General features: G+C 36.0%; 4 protein-coding genes across 5 annotated transcripts; 3 read left to right on the forward strand and 1 right to left on the reverse strand.

Annotated features, from left to right (window-relative positions):
• Positions 1-629: 629 nt before the first annotated feature.
• On the forward strand, positions 630-3,051 carry LOC121224309 (probable enoyl-CoA hydratase 2, mitochondrial). 2 transcript variants are annotated; one of them, XM_041107358.1, is made up of 8 exons: positions 630-987; positions 1,104-1,273; positions 1,521-1,595; positions 1,901-1,991; positions 2,119-2,170; positions 2,257-2,360; positions 2,448-2,524; positions 2,708-3,051. In XM_041107358.1, exons 1-8 carry the CDS (start codon positions 804-806, stop codon positions 2,882-2,884), a joined length of 930 nt encoding a protein of 309 aa, XP_040963292.1. In that variant the 5' UTR covers positions 630-803; the 3' UTR covers positions 2,885-3,051. The 2 variants fall into 2 exon arrangements, with proteins under 2 accessions (XP_040963292.1, XP_040963293.1); XM_041107359.1 differs by having other exon boundaries at positions 662-987; positions 1,521-1,547.
• An 857-nt stretch (positions 3,052-3,908) lies between these two features.
• Positions 3,909-4,766, forward strand: LOC121224575 (AP2/ERF and B3 domain-containing transcription factor At1g51120). The gene has a single exon (XM_041108038.1). It carries the CDS (start codon positions 3,909-3,911, stop codon positions 4,764-4,766), a length of 858 nt encoding a protein of 285 aa, XP_040963972.1.
• On the forward strand, positions 3,954-8,275 carry LOC121224310 (ubiquitin carboxyl-terminal hydrolase 3). The gene is made up of 9 exons (XM_041107360.1): positions 3,954-5,212; positions 5,435-5,566; positions 5,704-5,742; positions 6,174-6,279; positions 6,661-6,719; positions 6,865-6,939; positions 7,184-7,232; positions 7,422-7,498; positions 7,882-8,275. Exons 1-9 carry the CDS (start codon positions 5,138-5,140, stop codon positions 7,984-7,986), a joined length of 717 nt encoding a protein of 238 aa, XP_040963294.1. The 5' UTR covers positions 3,954-5,137; the 3' UTR covers positions 7,987-8,275.
• A 1,154-nt stretch (positions 8,276-9,429) lies between these two features.
• On the reverse strand, positions 9,430-10,904 carry LOC107939902 (ethylene-responsive transcription factor 2). The gene has a single exon (XM_016873291.2). The coding sequence runs from the start codon at positions 10,393-10,395 to the stop codon at positions 9,646-9,648; it is 750 nt and encodes a 249-aa protein (XP_016728780.2). The 5' UTR covers positions 10,396-10,904; the 3' UTR covers positions 9,430-9,645.

Genomic DNA, 10,904 nt, shown 5'->3' on the forward strand with positions numbered 1-10,904 from the left:
ACTACTTTATATAATTATTTATATTTTAATAAAATGTCTGATTAAATTTGATGTCTTAAATCAAGTGACATAAACTCAATTGGTAAAAACACGAAAAAGTTGAAGTTATTATTTTGTTAAATATAGAAATAATTATATCATTCGAACATTTTATAAAATAAATTAAAAATTTTCAGCTAACTACTTAAAAAACCATTTTCTGATTCATACCTAGCTTCCACTACATGAATAGCAGCAACACTATCAATTTCGACAATAACCTTCTTTGTACCTAGCTTCCAGGCTTGTTCCAGACCATCGTGTGCACCCAGAGTTCAGCTTCGATAATTGAGAAAATATTTTAAGAGGAAGCAAACTGGTATCAGTTTAATCAGAAGTTGATTGATCCAATGGTTAAATCAGATAATTTAACCAAATTTTATGAGAATAGTTTCAACCCGTACTAAACCAGAAACTGTGAACTGAACGATGGATTGAACCCAATTTTATCATCATTTAAGATGGGCCATTTTACCAGTTTTATAACTTAAACCCAAATCTTAGCCCAACAAAATTGCGCTCTAACGGGCTAGGGCACCACACATCATCCTTCTCAGCCTTTTTCAACACTGCCAGGCTGTGCATTCATTAGTGAAGCGTTGCGTTTCAAGTCCGATGAGGACATGACGTCACGACCTTCTCATTGACCATTTTGACCCTAAGCAACGGCCGAGACTCCAAGCTCACCCACTCTTCCTCGCTCCACGCCGCAAAATTTATTTTTTGCTTCCGATAAAGAATTAAAGCAGAAAAAGGGGCCAAAAATGGCTGCATTAACCGCTCTGACAAAATCGCTCGGCTATCACTGCGCCAAAAGATCTAAAATTTCTACCTTGTCTCAAAACTTCCCTTCGCATAACTCTCGGTTTCAAACATTAAGGACTCTGATTTTAGAACCCTCTTTATCCGAATCTGTCAAGCTCAACCGTCTCTCCGACTATGATTCCGGTACTTAATTTTCCTTTAAAGAAATCTCACGACTTTTTTTTATTTTCTTATTTTAGCTTTATCCCGTGTCGTGTTTAAGCTCAAAAGCTTAATTTTTTTAAGTACGTAATTGACAGGAATCGTTGAGGTCAATTTGGACCGGCCTGAAGCAAAAAATGCAATTGGGAAAGATATGTTGAGTGGCTTACGCCATGCCTTCGAAGCTGTCGATCGAGATTCCTCAGCTCGTGTAGTTATGATCTCTAGCTCTGTTCCCAAGGTTTTCTGCGCTGGCGCTGATTTAAAGGTGAAATTTGCTTTCTTTTACTTGTTTCTTTTATTACTCTTTGTTCCTTTGCCTTCTGAAAGTAAAAAAAGAAAAAGGGTTTTTTTGTAAAGTGAAAATTTGATTTCATCTTAATTGATAATGTGGTTATTAGCAGTAATGAGAGTGAATTTCCTGCTGGGGGATGCGATAATTTGATCATTAACGGTCAAGCTTGAGTTAAGTGAGATAATTTGTTCTTGTTGTTTGCTCGGCCTTTGATTGGCAGGAACGGAAGAAGATGACTGCTGCTGAGGTTCACTCTTTTGTCAACTACTTACGATCCACTTTCTCGTTAATAGAGGTTATTCCTTAGTTTCTAACATGTTTTGTGATGGTTGATTGACTTGTTAACACATTGATATTCAAATGGTATGATTATTATGTTTTTGTGTGTGTATATATATATATTCAAACAGTGAGATGCGAGGAAGTGTATGTCTCAGTTCCAATATTTTTCATCCTAAAGCTGGGTCCGGTTTTCAGTCTTTTAACATTGTTGCATAAAGATACACTTCACTATCAACTTCATGATTCCTTTACTAATGCTGTTGCAATGGTCTTATTTTAGATTGAGTGCTTACATGGACTACTGTTTATTTAGTTCAGGAACTTCAAATTCCTACTATTGCTGTTATCGAAGGTGCTGCATTGGGTGGAGGACTTGAAATGGCTTTGTCATGTGATCTTAGGATCTGTGGTTAGTCTTATATTTTAAATCATTTCGTAATCACCTTTATTTGCTTCTAGAGTGTCTGGTTACATTGTCTGTTTTTTTTCCCTCGAGATTATCTTTTTAATGAATTTTCCTTCACAAATTTTCTTAGGGGAAAATGCATTATTGGGTTTGCCAGAAACAGGACTTGCCATAATACCCGGGTTTGAACTAAATCTCGTTTCAGTATTTGATCAGGTTTTCAATTGAAATCTGAAGGTGGTAGCTCATTGGCCCCTATATTTAACAGTGCAGGTGGGACTCAAAGACTTCCTAGGTTGGTTGGAAAATCAATAGCAAAGGACATTATTTTTACTGGTCGAAGAATGGGTGGCAGGGATGCAATGTCCATGGGTATGCAAACCAATAAGCTTATTTTTTCCCTTCCTGTGTTTTATAGCTATCCAACTCCAGTAGTAAACAAGGTCTGTGATATTTCAGGTCTTGTTAATTACTGTGTTCCTGCTGGTGAAGCTCATTCCAAAGCTTTAGAAATTGCTCGGGAAATTAATCAGAAGGTAATGTTTATGCATCTTCAGAATTGTCTTTGCTTGGAAGTCCATGTGGTATTTTCTTTCTCTAAGTTCGTTCATTTAACATCCATGAAATTTTAATTTAAGTTTAATCAGAAATGCAAAGGCTTCAGCTCTATGTTACCCTATACAAATTATTGAATGTTCAAAGCAACATATTCTTAGCAGGGTCCGATAGCAATAAGGATGGCAAAAAGGGCTATAAACGAGGGGATTGACAGAGAGATGATTTCAGCTTTGGATTTAGAAGAAGAATGCTACGAACAGACTTTGAATACAAAGGATCGCTTGGAAGGCTTAGCAGCATTTGCTGAAAAGCGAAAGCCAATATATACCGGGGAATAAGAAAGACCCAGACTGTTACTAAAAAAATGGCTTCTTCATAAGTTTGTTTACTGATAACAGTTCTCACTTTGTTCTAAATTTGGACCTTTGAGAAGTCTTTATGACAGAAATAATAATTTATATCAACCTTGAATGCCAAAATCATTTCTATGGTAGTTTGAATTTCATAAGCGGCTTTGTTCTTAATGGTATTTGTTTCGAAGATCTAAATCCCCACTTTCCGAAACCCAAGCTTTATTCATTTGAAAATAGGTTCATGTGGTCACTCCTGAGAGCATAGCAAGTTTAGGGTTAGAATCTCTGCATCTAAAATCTTTCTCCAATTCTAGTATTGTAATTTCCTTGTAAATAAAAAAGGGAAAAAAAGTGATTGTAACATACCCACTTCGATTGCACAATGTGGGTATCGGGTGAAGACATTTGATCAATAGGTCCAACGTTGAGGTTTTTAGCTTTCATAGTAAATGCTAAATACAAAACTATCATGCTTGTAGTATTACCATTCATCACCAACTAGGGCTTCAATAATTAAAAGCAAAGAATCAATAAATGGTTACTTTTATTAGAACCGTCGAAATAATTTGAAAATCATAGTATTGATATACAACTTTTGTACATAAATTTTAATTTCTAATCAGTTCATCGTCAATTAACAATATATATACCTTATATAATATATGTGTGATGTTTGTCCTTCATTATCTGGTTGAGAAATGTGATAATTATACATGAATGAACCGAATCAATGACAATACTGAAAAGGAAAACAAGCCAACGACAGCTCAGCAACAGCCCTGGAATGTGTCATTTTTATTAACAATTACAATGTCTCATTCCATAAATAGAGTATGGCCTCAAACAAGTTTTTTACTTTCCATTCTTGTTAATGTCTGAAGTTCACGTTAGGAAAGTCAGTGATAGCTACCATAACAATAGTCATGTTTGATGAATTTTCCAGTCTCTAGTTACCATAACCAGCCCTTTCCATGTTGGGCTTTGTACAAGTTGCTGTTCTTGAGAAGTAATGGTTTCTCCTTATAAAAGGCAGAATCCCCATGGTCTCTGGGTGTGTTTTCATTTCAAACAGGTCTTTATAGGTGGAGTAGCAATGGAAGGAAGTCCAAATCCAAACAACAAGACTACCCCATATCAGAAGATCAGTGGCAGATGCAGCGGCACCGACACCGGCAGCAGGAGGTTGTCCACGAGATTCAAAGGAGTGCTTCCACTCGAAAGTCACAAATGGGGTGCAAGGGTTTCTTTCAATTACAGAGCATACTGGCTTGGAACATATTACACAGAAGAGGAGGCAGCCATTGCTTATGATAGAGCAGCTCTCAAGTTGCTGAAAACCGACGCTCCCCTCAACTTACCTTACAACATTTACACACCTCAAGAGAAATCATTCCAGAGCTGGTACTCAGATGATGAGATCCTGAACATGATCAAGGATAAAACATACTCATCTCATTTCACCGCCTTCCTTGTACATCAATCTCTGGCAAAGAAAACTCTACCCGGCAGCTTAACAAACGCAAAGGGTCTCTCATATGAAATGTTATTCCATAAGGAGCTGACACAAATAGATGTGAGTAACGCCGACCTGTTTCAAATCCCCAACGAATACGCATTGCAATTCTTGCCCCCAGTTGGTAACAACAGTTCAGGGATTGGAGTTCAAATGGGAAGAGACTCCATTGATATAACTTTCTATGACAAATATTACAGACCCTGGAATTTCCGATACTCATATTGGGGTAGAATCAAGGTTTTTTTATTCGCTAAAGGATGGAGAGACTTCGTTATAATGAACAGCTTGAACCCTGGAGACACTGTCATCTTCTATGGATGTTACCATGTAGATGAGGAAGGACAAAAATGAATGTTTTACATGATAGATATACATCGAAATGTCCCAGAAAAGTACATTGTTGGTGAACGATATGTTGATGGTATTAATGGGGTTAAGCTGTTTGGTGTCAGAATAGGCTAAAAAAGCACCATAAAAACATCTTGCTGTTCTTGTTTTATTTTTTTCAAAGTTAACTGTACGGGCCCATCAAGAGCCCATGAAACAAAGTTTATGTTTTTATTATTAATCTGTTTTCATCAGATTTAAAATTAAAAAGAAAAACACAAGCTTGAAACTTTTAATCGATTCATTGTTCAGTTTTCCCTTACACTCCAATCCGAAACCCTATTTATTGAAAATATTGAATTCCCCATTTATATCAAAACAAAAAAGCAAGCAAAATGGCAACTCCAGCAGGAAGTTCTTCTGCTAAGAGGTGGCTTCCTCTCGAGGCTAATCCCGATGTCATGAACCAGGTGCTTTTCATTTTCCAACTTTTTTTTTTTTTGTAATCCACTTTCTTAATGTTTGGTTACAGAGAAAACATCAAACTTTTTTCATGGAAAATTTCGTTCCATCCTAATAGAGAGTTGCTATTTTCCCCCCTGAAGCAAATTAAACTGTAATCAGTCTATTGCTGATATTAATATATATATTTTTAATTCCTTGGAAATGTTAATATGGGTATTATTCTGCAGTTTCTTTGGGGTCTGGGTCTTCCAGAGAATGAAGCAGAGTGTTGCGATGTATACGGCTTGGAGGATGAACTGTTAGCAATGGTTCCTCAGCCTGTTCTTGCTGTCCTTTTTCTTTTCCCAATAACTTCTCAGGTATTTGCAACTTATAAACTTTAATTCTTTTCCAGCATTGGCACTCGCCTAGTCGGCTCATATCTTGAAAATTAACTTCATTGATACAACTCAAATCAACACAAGTTGTAATGTTTCAATGGTTTGAATGTTTTCAGACTGAAGAAGAGAGACTGCGGCAGGATAATGAGAAAAGAGTAAGTGCAATTCAGATCTTTTTTCCTTTGCATTTTGCATTACACTGTTGCCAGATTAACCGGAAATGTTTAATCCATAAAATGGTTGCAATTTAAATTGTGCAGACTTGTGTAGTTACGCCATGTGATTGCTATATGATTATGATCTCGACTTGTTCAAAGAACTTGTACATTCTATATATATCCTCCTTGTCAACCGCATATTTGTATATTTGTGATGGATACTGCATAGTGTTCATATTTTTGAATTTATTAGGTTTATGAGACTAACTACTCTATTTATGATGGAGTTCATCAAATTACCAAAGTACAAGGTTTAGAATTGACAATGGTAACTAATAGATGTAGTTTCTGATGGTAACTAGAAAATGAAAATTTTAACTTTGATTCAGTTCGAAACTTTTTCTCTCTTTTTTTTGTTTTGAGTGTAGGATGCTAGCTGCAAAGTTTATTTCATGAAACAAACCGTGGGAAATGCTTGTGGAACGATTGGGCTTCTTCACGGCGTTGGAAATGTCACTTCTGAAATCAAGCTTCGTAAGTTTGGTCTTAATATTCATCATTTATTGAGGAGTAATGCTTTTTTTTTTATATTCATGTTAGACCTCTCATATGCTGTAACGTGTGATATCTTTAACATGTAATGTTTCGGTTTAATTATCATATTTCAGCTTGCTTGTTGTCATGAGATGGAATAACAGTTATTGGGAGAGTCACAATTAAGAAATATACTGTATTGATGAGTAGGCTTTTTCTTAGTTCTTTCCCTTTTCCTGTTTCAAGTGAGGAACTGAATTTCATTGTGATCTTTGACAAACCAAGCAGTTTTTAGCATTGAACTAAAGGGTATTAGGTAGCTATTAAGCATGTTTTGTGAAAAGCATCCATTAACTGTTTTCTTTTTCTTGTCTTTTTCAGAAGAGGGATCGTATTTAGATAGGTTTTTTAAGTCTACTGCCAGCATGGATCCATTGGAGGTTCTTCTTCTTCTTCTTCTTCTTCTTCTTCTTCTTCTTCTTCTTCTCTCTGTCTCTGTGTCTGCATGCACACGTGTGCACGTGTTTTTGCCTGCATATTTTGAGATTTTTCATAGCTGACTTCAAATTGTTGTATGGTTTAAAGCGCGCGGCATTTCTTGAGAAAGAAAGAGAAATGGAAGTTGCTCACTCCGTAGCAGCTACAGCTGGAGAAACAGAGGTAAATCCATTATAAGTAACTTTTTTTCTACATGGTCCATTAATTGAAAACCAGGACATCTTGAAGTTAGGGTAGGATATAATTATGTACAATATGGCTCATCAAGGTTTCATTCTGCAATATGTCATAGCGAAGCTGAGCTACTCTATTGATGAATCTTTGCAATACTTACAACTGAGGGTTAATTTTTTTTTCCGGTCTAATCCCATTTCTCTTGTTCTGTCTTATCAATTTCTCTTGTCAGGCTTCAGACAATGTGAATACTCATTTTATCTGCTTCTCATGTGTTGATGGTACATTCTCTCTCTCTCTCTCTCTCTCTCTCTCTCTGCATCCTTTTGGAATATAACAAAACAAAAAATGAAAGGGAAAGATGATCTCTATAATCTATTGCTCTGGTCATTAGGGGTGCTTTTGAAATATCTTAAATGTAGTTGTTTTCACTGCCTTGGTCTTAAATGTTTTTTCCCTTGTTGATGTAGGGAAACTATATGAGCTTGATGGAAGAAAGTCGGCACCAATTTCACATGGGGCTTCCTCACCAAGTAGCTTATTGCAGGTTTGTACTGGCCAGTTAAAACTTTATTTTTCTTGTGATTTTCCTTTTACCATATATTTAGCTGTCAAAAAGATGATGACGCTAAATATTTTAGCTAGGTGCATAGCTCATCTATATCTTTCAACTTTGGGGTTAGGGAATTGCAACTGGTAGAATAAGTTAATAGTTTGAAGCATCAACTTCATCGTTCACAATCCATCTCCCAACTCCGTGTCCCTTTCGTGTTTCAGAAGAGTTTGCCACCTCTCTAAGTTTAGTGTGAATGTTAATTTTCAGCATTCTTCTACATGTTTCCCTTAATTTCTCAGTGATAAACATTCGTATTATGCTCTAATAACATAACAATTACGACTAACTGCCATTGTTTCCTTGTACAACAACAGGATGCAGCAAAAGTGATAAAGGGCATGATCCAGAAAAATCCAGAGTCCCTCAACTTCAATGTCATTGCACTTCATAAGATGGGAATGGCAGCAGGTACATATTAACATCAATTTCCTATCAACAATTACTGATTAGATTCCAAAATCTTCATGTACTGTGACGTAGTTAAACATATCATATGACTCTCTCACTATATGCCCTTCATCTTTATATATATATCAGCAAACAAACAAAACCCTTGCTTTTCAAGATATAGAGGAAAAGTAATGGCTTTCTCTGTTTTAAGATAAAATGAAAGGGTACTAGTATCATATTTTGTATCAGTGTGACTGCATTCTTTTTATTCAAGGCTCTTGAATTGCTCCAGCTATCTAATAAGATTGATTCACTCCATAATCAGAGTTGGTTCAGTTCATTTCAAAATCTAAAGCTGAAATCCGAATCATATATTGAGAGTCTATTTTAATCCAATAAATTAATGTAAGTTCAAAATATTCCTTTGCAGCAGCCATTTTTGAGTTCTTACTAAAATTTATGTTTCAAAAACCAAACCAAACATGTTCTATTTTGTAGTTTAATGTTTTTGAATTGAATGGTTTGAAATATCAACAAGAGTCAAAAATCAAAATGGTATTAAATATTTAAATCCAATTTATAAGCATTTATTTGGCATATGGTACAAATTTTGAATGAAATTGGACTCTTGGTTTGTTTTAAACTAATGATCCTTTTAGCATCATTAATCATTACCGAGTTCATACAAGTCTACGTTATAGTTTGTCAAATTAATTACTCCGGATTCAACAAGCCGATAGCGTTACCAATGTCATATTTATATTTAGAGTAAATTATAAAAATAGTCACTTTTGTTTGCCTCATATTACATTTTAGTCACTTATGTTTGAAATGTTACGTTTTAGTTGCTTACGTTATCGTTTTGTTACAAAATGGTCATTCTACTGTTAAGTTCCGTTACCTCTCTAATGGCGGTCCTACGTGGCAGTTCAAATGGGTTTTAAATGCCAAATTGAATGTCCTACGTGGCAGTATAAATTAAATTTATTTAATTAAAAACTTATTTTCATCTCAGCAACTGGACATCCAAGTTAGATTTTAAAATTCATTTGGACTGTCATTAAGGAGTTTAATTGTAGAGTGATTATTTTGCAACAAAACGATTTTTTGTAGTGGCTAGAACGTAATCTTTCAAACATAAATAACTAAAAATATAAATAACTAAAATGTAATCTGAGACAAATAAAAGTAATTATTTTTGTAATTTATCCTTATATTTAATTATCATACCTTAGTATGGCAAGGAATATTCTAAACATGGAATTGGATGGATCAGGGACTGCTCCCCTTGATCGAAAAGGCCTTTAACAGTCTCTTTTATTTTATAATTTTTTTAATCTTTAGTATTTGCTCAAATCTATACACTGCTCTATTAATCGTAGAAACTATGCTGACCAATTAGCATGGATGGTATAATTTTCTTTATCATATATTGGTTTATATGTTAATCAAGTTCCATTGGAGAAGTATAATTTTTCTTTAGAATGGGCTTACTTTAACCACGCTGTTAATAGTATTTTTAAGAACAAAAAGAACTTTTTTTTTTTCCGATTCTACAAAATTCCTATGGGATGGAGGTTGTCCATAACTATAAGCTTACTTCTGCTTACATTACACTATTAACACCTCAGCAGCATTTCACTGACTAATAGCTGTTCGCCACATGTACAAGTTCCCACTTCTATACTTTACGCTCCAAAATCCATATTTAAACCGGCTTGAGCTACAACCGGAGCCGAGCTACCTACTTTTCTCCTCCTTTTTGGTGACCCGTTCTCTGAACCCGAGGACGAAGAAGTAGATGGCTCCGGTGTTGCCCTCTTTGACGTGATCCTAACCGGGTCGGGTTCCCCGGAATTCACCCTCAATGGGAAATTCAACAAAGCCCTTGAGCCACGCATCCTATAAGCTGCCTTATCATAAGCCAAAGCCGCATCCTCAGCTGTCTCGAAAGTGCCTAGCCAAACTCGAGCCCCGTTTTTAGCCGGATCCCTAATCTCAGCCGCGAACTTTCCCCACGGCCTTTGCCTTACTCCTCTGTAATGCTTCCCTTTAGCCGGAACCACCGTGGGAACCGCCGCATTCGCCACCGTAGGAACCTCTTTCACCGCTGTATCCATCGGAATCTCTTGAGGTTCCGGTTTAATTGGCGGGAAAGTCGGGGCCCAACCGACGGTTAAAGCATCTCTAAGGTACCCGAAAACAAGCATGTCTTCAGAATCGTTCTCTTTGAGTGGGAGGTCACCCCAGGTGTCAGTCAAACAAGGGTACAAGCGGCTAAAGCTGGAGCTCCTGCAAAACATAGGGGGAGCCGCGCCCACGTTGGCACAGTCATTTGAAGAAGTGAATCGCAAGTCGGATGATTCGCCGAGTAAGTGTCTCCGAATTGAGTCCAGCATCATTAAATCGGAATCAATCGTACTTGGGTGCATTTCCATAACGAAAATTGAAAGCTTTTCCGATGCTAAAAATTCAAATTTTCAGGTAAAACAAGTTCGTAAGCTGAAATTTCAGGTAAAACTGAAAATTGCGATGCTTTTTGTTCTAAGAGAGAATAAAAAGAAAATTAAGAAATCTGAATCTTTGCTTGGCAAATGGAATTTGGGTTTATATAGGGAATTTAGATACATGAATTTGGGTGGCGGATTTTTCAAAAAAAAAATAATTATTAGGTGACAAGTAAATAATAATAATAGTGGGGATGGGGGGTTCTCTTTTCTTTTTCATGCCCTTCATGCTTTAGGGAATGAGTTTCTCAGAAAGTTCATTTAATGCACGTGGTTAACTTACGAATTGAGGCGGATGACGTCACCAGTTGACACAAGCAGATTTGTCGGGTTCCCTCAAATTTATATTATTTTTAATTTAAATTTTATAATTAGTATCGTTTAGATATAATTAAATTCAAAATCTTTGTGTTAAATAGTCATGTTTATCGTATTTATTT

Source organism: Gossypium hirsutum, chromosome D12 (genome assembly GCF_007990345.1).
Source record: "Gossypium hirsutum isolate 1008001.06 chromosome D12, Gossypium_hirsutum_v2.1, whole genome shotgun sequence".
NCBI lineage: Eukaryota > Viridiplantae > Streptophyta > Magnoliopsida > Malvales > Malvaceae > Gossypium > Gossypium hirsutum.